This window comes from Marmota flaviventris, chromosome 1, assembly GCF_047511675.1.
Source record: "Marmota flaviventris isolate mMarFla1 chromosome 1, mMarFla1.hap1, whole genome shotgun sequence".
Lineage (NCBI taxonomy): Eukaryota > Metazoa > Chordata > Mammalia > Rodentia > Sciuridae > Marmota > Marmota flaviventris.
This window is the reverse complement of record NC_092498.1, coordinates 29531356-29548299: the sequence shown is the minus strand read 5'-3', so window position 1 is coordinate 29548299 and position 16944 is coordinate 29531356. Positions and strand designations below refer to the sequence as shown.

Genomic DNA, 16944 nt, shown 5'->3' with positions numbered 1-16944 from the left:
GCCTGGTGCTCTATTTCTCATCTGAAGATTAATGACTGCCCAATTAATTCTGAAAAGATGGCCAAAAAAAGACCCCTTAAGGACAGAAGGAGTAATAAAATGGCAACTCACACTTAGTCATCTATCTACTGACAATGCCAACGAAAAGCTGTTCCCCAAAGCCACGGCAAGTTCAGAGCAGTCAGAGCTATTAACCTGGAGCATGGATGCGCACCATCACGTCCAAGTCAACACTCCGCAGAGCACTGGACGGTGGGGCCCAGGTGTCGAAGAAAAGCCCTCATTTGTACAGCAAACTCTAAAAGTAAACTGCTAGCGTAAATCACCTGACGTTCAATATTTAAGGTCATTGTTTGCCATCTCTGCATTAGTAACAATAAACCAGCAAGATTCTTTAAATATATCAGAGCTACCTGAATTTTAAACAGAAATCCCACTGTGACTCATAAAATGCAAATGCATAGGTATAATTTTTTACATAAGGCAGGTTTAAACCTTTAGAGCATTTAATATACAAGCACTAATAAATGATAGCACTAAAAACTATGACTGCATCAGCTAAATGGATTATAAATTAAATTTCTATAATGTATGCAACTGAGATACAAATGTAAGCATAAATCAAGGTATTTTCTAAACATAGGTTAATTAATTATACAACTTAAAAACTGCCTATTTTTTATGCAAAATAATCCACTTAGCATTTTTCAGCCAGTCGCACAACACTTATTCCTAGAAGCATATCAATAACTACCTGTCATGAAAAAATAGCAATAGGTATATGGAAAAAACCTGTAACGTATTTTTCAACTGTCTGCCCTTTATGAGTGTTTATAGCTAGAAATTGTGCCAAAATGATTTGAAATAAAAAGGATTAATTATAGTAGAAGCCTTTTAATATAAGTGAGTGCAGTTGCTGTGCAATTAATGCAAATTGTGGCTCTATCAGGAGAAGAGATGTGAGCCCATCACAGGTCATTCCTGTTTGCTGCCAAATAACTCCAGTAATTTACTACATTAAGAATCAATAAAAAAATAATGCTTTCCAAATGCATCTCTATCAATCTTCAGGTAGTTCTAAAGTGAACATTTATAACTTAATCTAAAAACTATATGAGATGATGTCTTGCTTTAAGGCCATCCTAACTGAGTAAGCAGATAATAATTTTAATGATTTCAAGTCATGATAACCACAGAGTTTAAAAAAAAAAAAAGAAACATAAGGTAAGGATACACCATCTAACCGTGTGTGCTTTGGAACCAGCAACTGGGAACAGGAAACGTGGCCTCTGGACTGGCTGCTCCCTGCAGGAACATGCTGCGCCTCCAACACAGGGCCCAGCACAACCACGGCACCCACGCACTGACAGACGTGCATCGAGTGCCCACTGCACACCAGGGCCCACCTTGCACGGGGACTGTGCACCCGTGAACTGGCCTGCGAGTCCTCCTCTCCTCACTCGACCTTTCTGGTTATGCAGGAATGTGTACACTGCAAGACCCACTTCAGGCCCTGGCCGACCACGATCCTCTTCCAGGCACCAGTCTACACTGTCAAGTCCTGTAACACTTGTCCACACAGCTACCCCCACGCTCACACCCACACCTGTGCTCCCTGTGGTGTTCTGGCATCTCACGGGCAGGACCATCACCTGGAGGTCGCCATGCTGCCTGAGGCTGGATGGGCTCCCACCCACTGAACCCTGCCACACCTAATGCTGAGCACAGTTCAGGTTTGCTCGAGTCAGCAGAGATGGACGGCTGCTCACTCACAGCCCAGCAAATGGCCAGAGCTGGCTTCTGCTGCATGAGGCAGGAGCAACTCGGTTACCTTGGAAATGTGGAAACCCCGCCTTTCCCAGGATGGCCCCCTCCTGTGGGAGGCTCCCAAGGCCCCAGGACGCAGGCGCCTGCATCTTCTTTGAGACTCTGGTTTTCCAGAAAGGCATTGAGCCTGGCAGGCCCTGCTGTCTAGACTGTTGGGGCTGCCTACTCCGGTAGTCTCACCCCAGCTGCCAGGACCAGGAGCCAACCATGGTTCTGATAATAGCCATGCCAGTGGTATCTCTCCTCTTCCTTCAGAAAACCCACAGGGAATGCTGGGAGGGTGGGCGGTGCAAGGCTGGCCTCTCACAGCTTCCTGTCCCTGCTGGAAGCACAGGAGTCGGCCCACAAGGTGAAACCTCGGCTGGCTTGGAGCGGTCCTCCAGGGGTGGGCAGTACCACTCTGCTCAGCCATGCCCCAGCAGGGCCCTCTGCCTGGGTCTGCTGGGACATGTCTGCCTGCTGGGCTTCCTCTGGTTTCTGCCCATCTTCAGCAGCACCCACCAGCGGTTCTGGCAGAGGCCTGATGGTGGCTGTGAAGGGGTATGCCAACCCTCTGGCTCTTCCGCCCGTTTCCGACTCGCTGTCTGTCTTTCTGGGCTGGAGCCTCGGTATGTTCCAGAGGCCAGTTCCTCCGCTCACGTCTGACTTACTGTTAATCGCCAATACAACAATCTACGATTCATTAAAAGCATGCTGAATTCCACTGAAATACACAATTATAAGCCATGCTGAAGTTATACGATCTAATTAAAATTTTCAAATATATGACCAAGATATTATTGATTTATAGACATTCTGTTCCAATTAAATCAATATTCTTCAGCAAGAAAAAAAGAGCTATTTTCAGACAGAATTCAAATATGATAAAGAATTGTCTTCAATAAATATTCTGAACTTCATTGGCTTAAATGGACCCCGGTGCTTCTACTGTAGGGAAGTTCACACAACATTACCACATCCTTGAGCTGTTTATTTATTCCCCACCGGGAGGCTGATTTACAGGCGATGGAGTGCAGTTGTGACCCACCCCAGAAGCAAGAACCATCTGCTAATGGAACTTTTAACTGAAAAGTGACCAGTGACACAAGGCAATTCTTCCCACACAAGATCACTCTTGAAGACCTCTTTGCACTTTATCACAGTAAACAATCACTAACATATGCATTAAAGAAAATTTAAATACATTATGACCCAATAAATACCAATATCAATCAATATGCAGTTTTCCTCTCTTGAAGATTTAGTGTCCAGGTACCACACTATTAGTGCTACACTGTCTACTTAGACCTGGACAATCTTAGCATGTTGATACAAAGTTAACCGTTTGCAATCAGATGACACTTGTGTGAGAAAATAGTACCTCTTTAGGAATTTCCATTCAGAAAGCTATGTAAGAAATATCTTAAATATGTGGAACTATAATTAATTGCCATCCTCAAATAAGTATTGTTTTTAAGAATTACTTTCACTTTTTATCAATCACACACATCAGCGGGGTTCAGTGAGACATTTTAATACCCATGTGCAATGTGCACGCTGAACCACCCAGCTAGCTGCCCTTCATCACCCTCCACCCCTTCGCAGCCTCTCGTCCTCACTGCTGGATACCCAGGCTGGCTTCTTCCAGCATCCACCTGGGAGAGGACAGGCTCCGGTGTCTGTCTGGCTTGTTTACTTGACAGGCTGTCCTTTAGTCCTTTTTTTTTTTTTTTAATAATTTATTTTTTAGTTATAGGTGAACACAATCTTTTTTTTTTTTTTTTTTTTGGTATTGAGGATTGAACCCACTGAGCCACATCCCCAGCCCTTTTTTATATTTTATTTAGAGACAGGGTTTGCTGAATTGCTAAGGGCTGAGGCTGGCTTTGAACTCGCAGTCCTCCTGCCTCAGCCTCCCAAGCTGCTGGGATTACAGTTGTGCGCCACTGTGCCCAGCCAGCCCTACTTCTTAGAGCTGAATGATCCGCCCGAGTGTACCTGTGCTCCATTTCCTTTGTCCCTCCTCTGCCGGTGGGCACCCAGGTCCAGTCTAGGCCTTGGCTGCGGTGGACCTTCAGGCGTCTGGGCCAGTTCTGTGGTCTTGGATACACACCAGAACCTGTTTTCAGTTTCTTGAGGAGCCTCCGTCCGTATGTTCTTCCTAAAGGTCCAGTTTACGTTCCCACCAACAGGGTGCAGGAGCTCCCTTTTCTCATTTGTGACTCATTCGTCCACTTACTTTCTGAGGTGCTAGGGATTGAACCAGGCCTGTGCACGTGAGGCTGGTGCTCACCAGCTTGGCCGTGTCCCCAGCCCGAGTGCCCGTGTCTTTACGTTTTCACCAGGTTACTTTTTTCTTTTTGATAACAGATAGCCTAATTGAGGTGAAATCATTTCCTTGTGGTTTTAATCTGTGTTTCCCTGATGGCTAATGATACTGAGCATTTTTTTCAGATAATTGTTGGCTTTTTGTATGTCTTTTCTTGAGAAGTGTCTCTTCAGATCATTTGCCCTAGAATTAAGAATTGTTGTTTTCTTGATTAAGAACCTATAGAGTGAAATTGTATTGAGTGATTTGAGTGAATAAAGCATTGAGAAGGGCAAAAAACAAACAAAAAACAAAACAAAATTGATTCTGTGCCGGGAGTAGTGCGGCATGCCTGTAATCCCAGCAGCTCGAGAGGCCGAGGCAGGAGGATCCCAAGTTCAAAGCCAGCCCTAGCAAAAACCAGGCGCTAAGCAATGCAGTGAGACCTGTCTGTAAATAAAACACAAAACACGGCTGAGGATGTGGCTCAGTGGTGGAGTGCCCCTGAGTTCAATCCCCCGTAGCCACCCCCCCAAATCGATTTTGTAATGGTAGTTGTTTTCTGAGAGGCTTACGTGTTCTGGATACTAACCCATGAGGTGAATAGCCGGCAGGTGATTTTCCCATTCAGTGGTTGTCTCTTCACTCTGTGGATTGTCTCCTTTGCTGTGCACAAGTTTTTTTATTGAACAGAATCCTGTTTATGTATTTTTACTGTGTTACCTGAGCTTTGGGGATTCTATAAAAATATCAGTGCCTATGCCAATATCCTGAAGTGTTCTCTCTCATTTCCTTCTGAAAATTTTATAGCTTCAGGTCTTAAATTTGGGTCATTGATCCACTTTTTTTGAGGGGGCATGGGGTACCAGGGATTGAACCCAAGGGTGCTTAATCACTGAGCTACATCCCCACCAGCCCTTTTTATTTTTTTATTTTGAGTCGACATCTTGCTAAGTAGCTGAGACGGGCCTTGAACTCGAGATGCCTCAGCCTCTTCTCTAGGATTACAGGCGTGCACCACCACCTGCAGCCCCTGATCCACTCTGCGCTGATTTTCATACAGGGTGAGAGAGCGTGGACAAGGTCGTTCTTCGGCATGTGGGTGTCCCCTTTTCCCAGCACATCTGTTGAAGACGCTGTCCTTCCTCCAGTGTTTCTGACATCTGTGTTGGGAATCACTTGGCTGTAGATGGCGGGTTATTCTGGGGTCCCCAGTCTGTCCCACTGTGCCGTGTGCCTGCTTTTCTGCCAGTGCCATGCTGTTTTGGTCAGTGTGGCACTCGACCACGTCTTGAAATCAGGTCTTGTGGAGCCTCAGCTTTGTTCTTTTTGTTCAAGATAGCTTTGGCGACTGGGTCTTCTGTGCATCCACGTGAGTCTTAGGATTGTTTTTCTCCATCTGTGAGGGGTGTCCTTGGTGTTGATGGGGATTTCTGTAAATTGCTTTGGGGTCCTAAGGACAGGCCAACAGTAGTTCTTCAGTCCGTGAACCTGAGAGGTCTTCCTCTTCTATGTGTGTCTGCAGTTCCTTGTGTCAGTGTTTTGTGATTTTCACTGTAGAGGCTTGTACCAGCTTGGTGTGTTCTGTGAGTGTGTTTGTTTCTAGTCTGTTTCTGGCTTTTCTGTTCTATTGACCTGTCTCCTCTTCATCGAGACCCCACCATCTTGATCACTGTAGTTTTACAGTGTCAGTCCCTTTGCTGTCTTTAGTCTTTGTCCCTCCACACACCACTTTGTCAGTATTCACAGAATTGCTTTGTGATTCTGACTTGGATAATTTTGAATCTATAGATCAAATTGAGAAGAATTGATATCTTGACAATATTGAGTCTGGGAACATGAGGGGCTCTCCATTTGTTCAAGTCTTCTTTTTTTTCCTTTTCTTTCCTTTTTTATTTTTAGTGGCACTGGGGATTGAACCCAGGGGTAATCTAGAGTCACATTCCAATTCATTTTATTGTATTTTGAGATGGTCTCAGAATTTCCAAGGCTGGCCTGAAACTTTCAATCCTTCTGCCTCAGCCTCTTAAGTCACTAGGATTTACAGATGTGCACCCAACTTGTTCATTTCTTCTTTTATTTCTTTCAAAAAGGTTTTGTGTTTTGCCTTGTGCCTTGTACATATTTTGTTAGATTTAATCATGCCTAAGCATTATTTTGGTGCCAGTGTAAATGGTTTTGTTTTTTTTTAATTTCAAATTCCCGTTGCTGTTTCTGAAGGTGGCTCAGGACTCCCAGGGATACCATTATTGAGACATCATCTGCAGAGTGGGAGGCCAAGTTTGTGCCCATGTTTGGACGATAGCAGTCATGCAGTCATGTTGAGAGTTTACTGGGGAGGGGATAAAGGCAGCATGTCATACAGCAGGCCATGGGGAGTAGCTGCACCTTCCTCAGGAAACACCTGAGTTCTTGATGCCCTGCTATGGTTCCTGATCTCTGTGTTGGTCATGGGCTCTATGCCCCTGGTTCTCTCTACCAAGTATAGAACGTTTTAAAAATGTTTTCTAACAATAAAGTTTTATTTTAAAAGCTTTTGTGCATGCTTATTGTGTGAGCTTTGTATAAGCTATACATGCTTATCCTTTATTTGGGGATTTTTAGGTTGTTTCTGTTTTATTGTGATCAACATGATAGCCAGCAATTTTTAATTGTTTTTTAGGATAAATGGCAGAAAGAAGTTGAACTGCTTGCATGTTATTAAGGCTCTTGAAACACTTTGTTCTCTGGAGAAATTATGTGGATTTCTGTTCCCTGGTCTATGCAGTTAAGAGCTGTCCCTGCATCTTTCTTTCACTGCAGAGTGAAGATACAGTGAGCCCCAGCCCCAGTGATTTCTTTCAGTCCTTATTTGTTGCAGCTAGATACTCTGCTGTGCTCAGTATTCAGTACTTAACCCCTGTTGCAGGACGCCTTCCATGGGACCTCTCAGTTAACCTTCCATGTTCTGTGAGGCAGAGGTGTCTGTACCATGAGAGAAGAGTGGAACCCACTGTGCTGGACGTGTGAGCTCTGGTCTGCTCATCCCGGAGTGAATCGGAGGCTCTGTCTAGCCTGCACCCCGGTGTCTGCCTCCTGTTTGAAGTGTGCACTCCTGTACCTGCAGGAGCAGAGACGGGCTTTCACGTCCTATGAAAACATGCACAACAGCTTTTAAAATAAAACTTTATTGTTAGAAAACATTTTTAAAACGTTCTATGTTTTTAACTCAGTTTCTTTTTTTTTTTTTTTTTTAATATTTATTTGTTTATTTATTTTCTTAGTTCTCGGCGGACACAACATCTCTGTTTGTATGTGGTGCTGAGGATCGAACCCTGGCCGCACGCATGCCAGGCGAGGGCGCTACCGCTTGAGCCACATCCCCAGCCCCTTAACTCAGTTTCTTTATGATGTAGCTTTAGGTTGCCTGATTATGTTAAAAGTGTTAGTAAACTAGTGTGTTGGCAGGTAGCATGGTTTCTGGGACATCTCTCTCCTGTGGGAGAAGTTTACAGCAAAAGTCAGAACTGTCAGGTATGAGAGGAACCTGAAGAAATGTTGAACTACCAACTGTGGCGTAGCTGTTCGTCGTTTCTGGGCTCTCTTGGTCACATCTTGCAATTTGAAAGTTGTAATTCTTGATAAGAGAAAGTTGGGTAGATTATCACTAATTTTCCTTGCTTTAAAAATGTTTCCAATCTCCAGTTAGTGGCCTTTAAAATTTAAAAATTTTTTTAATTGAGGGGAAATTTAAAGAAGACCTTCTAAAGGGCACAGGGTGACATCTTCTTTTACTGAGACCCTTCACTTCCCACTGTGGCTGTTTCCTTGGTGTCCTTTCAGAATTGGTCTAAACATGATTAAACATCTCCCCTATTTTCAGAATGAGTAAGAGAATGAATCATTCTTCACCTCCCACTATATCTTAGTGATCCCGCAGGAACTTTTTTATGCCTTTTATTTTATATTTATACACACACACACACATTTAGTTGTAGATGTATACAATACCTTTATTTTATTTATTTTTATGTGGTGCTGAGGATCGAACCCAATGCCTCACAGGCGTGAGGCAAGCTCTCTGCCTCTGAGCCACAGTCCCAGCCCCATGTCTGTTACTTTTAATGGATGCATAATGTTCCATTGCTTGGATTATGGCACCCTTAAGATAATCACTTCCCTATTGATGGATACAAAAAGACTGTGGATTTGGTATTAAAATAGTGCCATTCTTGGGTGCAAGGACACATGCCCATAATCCCAGTGGCTCTGGAGATTGAGGCAGGAGGGTAGCAAATTTGAGTCCAGCCTCAGCAACTTAGCAAGGCCCTAAGCAATTTAGTGAGACCCTGTCTTAAAAAAATAAATTTTAAAAAAGAGCTGGGGTGCTGGGGTTGTAGCTCAGTGGTAGAGTGCTTGCCTGGTATGTGTGAGACCCTGGGTTCAATCCCCAGGACTACATAAAAAACTAAATAAACAAAATAAAGGTATTGTGTCCATCTACAACTAAAAATATTTAAGAAAATAAAAGTCCCATTGACAAAAAAAGAGAGAGACAAAGTGAAAAAGAGCTGGGGATGTGGCTCAGAGATAAAGTGCCTCTGGTTCAATTCCATTGCCCCCCACCCTGGAATAGTGCTATGTTTACCATTAAATTCTGATGTAAGAAAAGAACATCTTTTGGAACTTATGAAAATGCGATTTAAACTGCATTTTGCTTATTTATTTTTTATTTTTTAAAAATACCTTTATTTTATTTGTTTACTTTTTACATGGTGCTAAGGATTGAACCCAGGGCCTTGCACATGCCAGGCAAGCGCTCTACTGCTGAGCCACAACCCCAGTCCCATTTTGCTTAGTTTTAAATGTGCTCTCCTGACTATAATGTGATAGGACATTTCTCCCAGTCTCAGTGGGTTGTTGGTCTTCTTCTCCCAGACACGTACTTAGGAACTTCTTGGTTATCGAGCTCTTCTTAAAACTTTAATTTCTTATTGTTTCCTTAGTTTTGTATTCTGAAAACATGGGAAAATAAGAGGTACATGTCCAAGGGTGATAATTCAGAATAAACATTCAAGCAAGCTGCTGAAAGTCTTCATTCCTTCCCTCCTGCCCCTGTCTCCCCAGGGTTGGCTCTTCCCTCAGACTCAGGCTTTGGGCTTCACAGGGGCCAGAGCTGCCCCCTGAGTATGTCGGCAGATGCCTCTTCCTGGGGAACAGAGGCTGGGGTCCTGGCTCCATGCCCTCCCGTCCCCTTGGTGGTGTGTCAGGAGGTGGTTCCAGCCAGCACAGGACCTGCTGCCCTGCAAACCTGCTCCTGCGGTTTGGCTCTCATATATTTTAATCCTATTTAGGTGGTTTTCAGTTGTTTTTTTTTTTTTTTTTGGTGTTGTTTGTTCTTCTCTAGTTCAAGTAGCATTGCAGTGAAGACCCTTGTATGTGTGCCGTTAGAGTTGAGGTTTTCATATTTTAAAGATTTTCATTTCTCTTTACACTGTTTGTATCTTTGGTTAATTTTTGTTTTATTGTTGGTCTTTTCATATTGAATGCTTTTACAAATAGTTATTTTTGTGATATTATAGACTTTGTCACTGTCTTTAACCTTGGGTAGAAAATTTGAATATCTATGTAGTCAAATTTATCAGTAAAATAAACTAAGGTCTTTGCATCCTTCTTTTTCTTCCTTTTTTATTTTTTATTTATTTTTGTTGTTTTGTTGTTCTAGATGGACACCATACCTTTATTTTATTTATTTGTTTTCATATTCCTCACACATGCTAGGCAAGAGCTCGGCCCAGTTCCGTTTGCTCCCTCACACTCAGGGCTGGAGGGCCAGGTGCCTCGCAGCAGTGATGCACAGCTTCACCGACACTTTAACCCAGGCACCCTGTTGGCTGACTGTTCTCAGAGCACGCCTGGTTCTTTCAAAGCTATCTCACACCACAGCTGCAACCCTTGCCCACCCTAAAACATATAAACCACAAACTTCACTATTTGCTCTGTGAGCATGAGGCACATTATCTTTCTTCTCAGAAAATTAAAGATGGTCAAATTTCACAGATACCACTTAGAAGTTTTTAAATGGGGAGAACTGCTTTCTTTATATAATAGCATGACATTAATAGTTTAGATTTAATTAAAGCATCAGAACATAAAAAATTTTATGGTCAAAAACTGAAGTATAAGGGCTGCAGTTGTGGCTCAGTGGTAGAGCGCTTGCCTAGCATGTGTGAGGCACTGGGTTCAATCCTCAGCACCACATAAAAATAGATAAATAAGTAAAATAAAGGTATTTTGTCCATCTACCACTAAATGTTTTTAAATCACATGATAATTTTCATAAAGCCAAATGCTCAAATTTACTGCTAGCCATTTATAATTTTTTTTTGTTACTAACATCTTGATTAAAAAATGTGAGGCAGCCGGTTTCATGTTTTGGGGTTATCTTTCATTAGCAGCTGTTATGGTTTGGGTGAGACAGTAGTGAGAAGGATCTAAGGGGGAGTGATTGGGTCTTAATCCTAATGGGATTAACTGAGTGGTAACTGAAGGCAGGTGGGGTGTGGCTGGAGGAAGTGGGGCACTGGGGGCATAACTTTGGGGTAGGTATCTGTATCTGGAGAGTGGAGACTCTGATCTTCGTGTGAGCTGCTTCCCTCTGCCACACTCTTCCGCCACATTTTTCTGGCTTATCTGGAAACCTGAGGAATAAAGCAGCTGTCAATGGACTGCCACCTCTGGAACCATGAGCCCTCAAATAGACTTCTCCTCCTCTATTGTTGTTCTGGTCAAATCTGGCAGTCACAGAGGCAAAACAGCTGAGTAAAACAGCAAACACCTACTCCCCTTAGGTATGCAAACAAAACATCTAGCTTCATGCCAGCCCTGATCCATGCCTCCTGGCTCTCGCACACTAACACACCACTAACATTTTACTTGATTCACAGACTGGTCAGCTCAAACACTTCCCGAGGAGTAAAAGAAAATATTAAAAGTGAACAGAAGTATCTGTGAATAATGCATAGCCAACAGGATGTGTGGTTTTCTCTTTCTGGGTAGACCTGCGTAAGAGTCTATATGAAAACCTAAGAGCAATCAGTTTCACATATGCAAGTAAAACAGTATCAGCCACCAATAAGCTTTTAAAACAGAATGCACAATGATTCCCAATTCAAAAACAGTTTTCAAAAAGACCAGATGATGGCGGGGCACCAGACCCCGCCAGCCTTAGGAAGTCAGGGCCCCCCTCCTGCCCAGCTGAAGGCTGCAGGGAAGCCTCGCCTGGAGCCTGGGAGACAGATTCTGTGGAGTGTCAGCCCAAAAAGAAGATGGGAAGTGACCCTTCCCAGGGGAAGCAGACCTCAGCACAGGGAAGGAGTTGTGAGAAACCCCAAGAATAGTACAGAGTTAAGTTTCTGAGTTTCTTGAACCAGTGGGCAGTGGCGCAAGGCAAGACAGCCTCCCCTGCTCCTTTACTGGGCAGTGCACTATGCAGAAGGGCACAGTTGGACCAGCCCCAGAGAGTTTTGGTTTTTAAACTGGTGTGTGTGGGTGGGTGGGGGGGATTCAGAATCCAGTTCTGTCAAAGAAGGTGACAAATGCCATTTGCCTGACCCAATTATGGACCTATGAGTTAGGTTCTGTGTTGGTTGATAATCAGAATGTTAAAAGTAGTTGTCCTCCTCTTAGACTAAGCAACCTAGTACCTCTTTCTCTTTATCATGATTATGAGGAGTTTTTGTTGCTCTGTGGAGCCTCATTTCATGGGGCTTTTCATAAATGAATTTATTAGATTATTATGTAATTCAGATTTAGTTATTAAAATCTAACTATATGCAATGCAGTTTTGTTTTCATTGTGTTTATTTCCAAGAGGGTTTTCTAATAATGACAAGTGATACTGTTTCCATATAGTATAGAGATATACAGGGTTTCCCCCTGAAATAAATACATTTAAGTTAAAAAGCTTTCTTGGCAAGATTACCAAAACAGTTACTGTCCTTCCTGTTGTATCAAGTGTTGGTCATGTTTTGTAACTGGGGGTGTATCCCAGTCACTTAGGGCTTTTCCAGTGGAAATTGACCATAGCTCCCCTGGTAGTTGGCGAATATCTTGAGAGAGAGACTCTGAGACCAGCACATCCTGTTTCTCCTGAAACTTGTGCCCGTGGTTTGAGCATGCATCGGTGGATCTCGTCTGTAGCATTTATTATGTGTTCCATGACTCTTTTCTTCTTACACACTTACCATCCCATGAAGAGGAGGTAAGTATGGAGTCATGGAGACACACACACTCTCTCTCTCTCTCTCTCTCTCTCTCTCTCTCTCTCCTGTGGATTAAAATCTAATACTAGTATTGTATAAGGGTTAGATCATGAAAGAAAGTTGAAAAAACTCAGACTGAGTGCAGCTTCAGGACATGAAAGACAAAGAGGAACTGTTAAAATTAAAGATAAGAAAAAACTGAAGATTAAGAAGAACTAACCAAGTGCATCTGGGCAGAAGGTGGTGTCCTGCCTTCATGAGGCTTTTAACAGGGTTCTAGAACTAGTGGAAAATGAAATGTATTTCTTATCAAGTACATGTGCAGTTAGTAACATTGTGCCAGGTTTTGCTTTGTTTGTTTTTTGTGTGTTTTTTTTGTGGGGGTTGGGGATACTACTTGGAACTGAAGGGGGGGGCTGCACCTCTGAGCTACACCCCCAGCTCTTTTTATATTATTATCATTATTATTGTTTTGTATATGTTGCTAAGGCTCAAATCCACATGGTACGCAAGAACTCTGCCACTGAGCTACAGCCCCAGCCCTTTTTTAAAATTTATTTTTTAATTTTGACACAAGGGATTGCTAGGTTGCCCCAACTGGCTTTGAGTTTGGGATCCTTCTGTCTTGGTCTCCCAAGTGGCTGGGATTCCAGGAGTACTCCACCATGAGTCACCGTACTGGCACGTGGCACCAGCTTTAATTTCCTGTAGATGATTACATTTGGTCATATGAGAAAGTAGATAGAACATGTAAGGGATAAGGGAGCTGATACTAATTTTTATAACTTTTCTGTCTAAAAAGTTTTAAAAGTCAATTTAAAGAGTAATGTTTAGTACACTGGTAAATATTTTAAAATAAGCTTAAAACCATTTTCTATTTATTTTTCATCTGGACCTGTAATAAGGGCTTTTTTTTTTTTTTTTAGTTTTCTATATTGGAGAATATCTGGGAGGATCTTTGACTTTGTATCTTGATAGCAAGGAAACTGGATTCTGTGTATCGTGTGTTCACATATCAATATATTGTTTTAACTTGGCTTAATTACTCTGACATTGTTCTGATAGGTATACCTTGTAAGAGATTTAACTTTATATTTAAAAAAAAAATTTTTTTTTTGGTAGTTGTACCTGGACAGCATGCTTTATTTGTTTCATTTTTATGTGGTGCTAAGGCTTGAACTCAGTGCCTCACACATGCTAGGCGAGTGTTCTGCCCTTGAACTGCAGTCCCTGCCCCACAATTTAGTTTTACTTAGGGTGAAATTTTTCTTTTTTATTTACTGACAGTAAAGAAGTTGACTTTTCATTGACATTTTCCTGGAGATCCTTGTAGACCCACTGTAACTGTTAGGAGCAGTGTGGAGATGCCCTGTTCGCATGTCCAGGCCCCGGGTGGGTCAGCTTGCAGAACTGCAGTTGATGTCACAACCAGAACATTGGCATTGTTGCAGCACACAGATCTCTCTCGGATTTCCCTAGTAGTACTCACTTGTGCATTTGATTTTTCATACATCAGGTCTTACACTTAGGAAGCTGCTGAAATGCTGGCTTTAGTTTAGTCTCTGGTCTCCAAATTACCATTTAACATCTGTGCCTCTCACTGGTCATCTGATTCAGTCAGATAATTTGATATGATGTTTAGAATCATTTTTTTTTTCAGTTGTAGATGGACACAATACCTTTATTTTATTTATTTTTATGTGGTGCTGAGGATCGAACCTAGTACCTCATACATGCAAGGCAAGCGCTCTGCCACTGAGCCACAATCCCAGCCCTACCCTAGAATCACTTTTGGGTGAAAATATTCTATGATCGTTGTATGAGAGTGTTTTCTCCTTTTAAATTATAACCTCCTTTTCTCTCTTTTTGGATTCAGGAAGAAAAGGCTTCTCTTTTACATCGCACTCAGGAAGAAAGAAGGAAAAGAGAGGTAATGGTAGCTTGGTGATGTTCTTCACAGATGGGTGTTTTCCTGCAGCATTTGAAATAGCCTGTGTATGTTGCATCTGTTGTAGGTTGGGGGACTTAGTATAACACTTTTGGGTGTGTTGGACTTTGAAGTACAACGTTTATTCTGGAACCACTGTAGGAAAAGATGGGCCAAAAAGGCCTCCAAGTCCAGGGGCTGGGGTTGTAGCTCAGTGGTGGAGCGCTTGCCTAATATGTGTGAGGCACTGAATTCGATCCTCAGCACCACGTAAAAATAAATAAGTAAAATAAAGGCATTGTGTCTATCTATAACAAGGCCAAGTCCACTGGAAATGGAATGTGGGATTTTAATTGGCTTTGTTGCTTATGGGAAGGTTTCCAGAAGATCTAGGAAGAGGTTAGTGTACAGTGCTGAGTTTCTTCAAGTTAAGGGAGAAAAACTCATCCTTAAGCATGTATCTTTGCTACTTATGAAGAGGGTAAAAACAGAAAGCAGCTGATGGTATATCTTGCATCTTTCTGAAGATAATTTCCTAAAATACTGCTGGTTAATCAGCAGCTGTGGTATCTTAGGACCTACTTCTCTAAGTAGTTTCTTGTTATTTTAGCAACTTGTTTGAGCATCTCACAGACATTTATCAAGAGCATGTTGTGTCAGGTACTACTCTTCTTATTGGGTGTACAGGTGGTAGGTGAGACAGGCTCCTGCTCCAGTGGATATTAGCAGGCACTGGCCAGGACAGCAGGTAGTACTTAGCTGCAAGGTGGTATATCACAGCTAGTAATTGGGGACCTGTGGGAGCTTAGGGGAAGGGCTCTCTGAGGAGTGTGGAGAGGGTAGAACCTGAGGATGAAGCAGCAGCTGCCTTTGGGAAGCTAGAGGGAGAACATTCCCACTTAAAGCAACAGCAGTGCAGAGGTTTTGACTCATATCACTGTTGTTTTTGATCAGATATCGATTGTGGTGGGGACTGTCCTGTGCATTGAAGGATATCTGGCCTTGACCCACCAGATGCCAGCAGCACTTCCTCCCCAAAATTGTAACAACCAAAAAAAAAAATGTCTCCAAAAATATCAGGTGTCTCTAGTAGTTCAGAATCCCTGCTCGACCCAGGAAGTCATCTCTTTGTTGCTGGCATTCTCCATCTGTCTGGGGAGATGCCCCACCATTATTTCTTCTGTCAATACTTGATCCCATTCTTACTCTTCTCCTTCTTGGGTGCAGGCTGGAAACAGGATCCATCTTTGTGTATGTTTCCTATATGCTCTTCTGTATGTTTATTCTTGCACACATCTGTTCTTCATTTTGGATATTTTCTTCTGACCTAACTTCTGATTTACAAATTATCTCTTTCACAGTGTCTAATTGTTAAATTTATCACTAAATTCTTAATTTCACTTTTCAGTTCTAGATTTTTTAAATTCTTTTATATATTCTCCAACTCTCATCGTTTGTTGTTCTTGAACACAGTTTAGATTTTTAACCAGTTGATTTAGAGCAGGGGGCAATGCTAGGATCAAACCCATGGCCTTGTGCATGCTAGGCAAGCACTCTACCACTGAGCAACACATCCCAGGCTAAGTTTTTATCATCATCATCATCATCTTAATTGTAAATGGACACAGGACCTTTATTTTGTTCATTTATTTTTATGTGGTGCTGAGAATCAAACCCACTGCCTCACACATGCTAGGCAAGCATTTAATCCCTAAGCTATAGCCCCAGCCTAGGTTTTTAATGTCTAAATTCTCATAATTGAACCTTCTGTGGGTATAGAGAACATTATTTTTGCTTTTGGCAGAGAGTAAGGAGAGGGACACAGTCACCTTTAACTAATGCAGGGTGGGACTGGGAGCTGCCTGTCAGGCACCTGAGATGCAGGCCTTTGGCCCCAGCAGGACTCTGTGGTGTTGGAGTCCCAGGAGTGGCTGAGCGCTGGGGTCTGCAGGTGTGCAGGCCATAGGGTCGCGCCTGGGTTTGAGCTCTGGCTCCTCAGGCTCTGTGCTGCTCATCCTCATGGTAGTGTCAGATTCTGCAGCTATACAGCAGGAGCAGTGCTCACCTGTAGGTCATCCTGAGAAGGGATGTGAAGGTCCTTTCGTGGTGCTGGTGCATAGTGGGCACCCGAATGTGTACCCAAGAGAGATGAAACCTTGTGTCCACAAGAAACCTAGAATGAATGTTCATAGCAGCAGTCTTCTTAATTGCCTTAAGTGGAAATAGCCTGAATGCCCCTCCACACATAAAGGGGTACACAAAAAGTGTGATGTCCATGCAATGGAATATTACTTGTCCATAAAAAGGAATGAAGTACTGACACGTGGTTCAGTGTTCATGAACTGTGCAAAAAGGCAGACCCAAGCAGCAAGTGTTGTATGGCTCCATGATGCAAAGTGCATGGGACAGGAGACTCCAGCGAGGCAGGAAATGTGTTGTGTCCGTGGGTGGCAGCCAGGAATGAGGCAGGGTTGTTGCTGCACAGGGTTTCTTGGGAAGTGAGTTGTTCTAAGGTTAGTGGGATGGCCACATGGTTGTGAATAATCTAGAAGTGTGTGCAGTGTTGGTGACTGTAAAGAATGGGTGTTATGGGGGGCTGGGGCTGTGGCTCAGTGGTAGAGTGCTTGCCTAGCACGTGTGAGGCACCAAGTTCAATTCTCA

General features: G+C 42.9%; 1 protein-coding gene across 1 annotated transcript in view; it reads left to right on the top strand.

Annotated features, from left to right (window-relative positions):
• Nucleotides 1-13733: 13733 nt before the first annotated feature.
• The window catches only part of LOC139705963 (ubiquitin-protein ligase E3C-like), a 38251-nt gene continuing 35040 nt past the window's right edge, over nt 13734-16944 (top strand). The window contains exons 1-2 of the mRNA XM_071613008.1: nt 13734-13748; nt 14233-14286. Coding sequence (XP_071469109.1) covers nt 13734-13748; nt 14233-14286 — 69 coding nt within the window. The remainder of the gene's footprint in view (nt 13749-14232; nt 14287-16944) is intronic.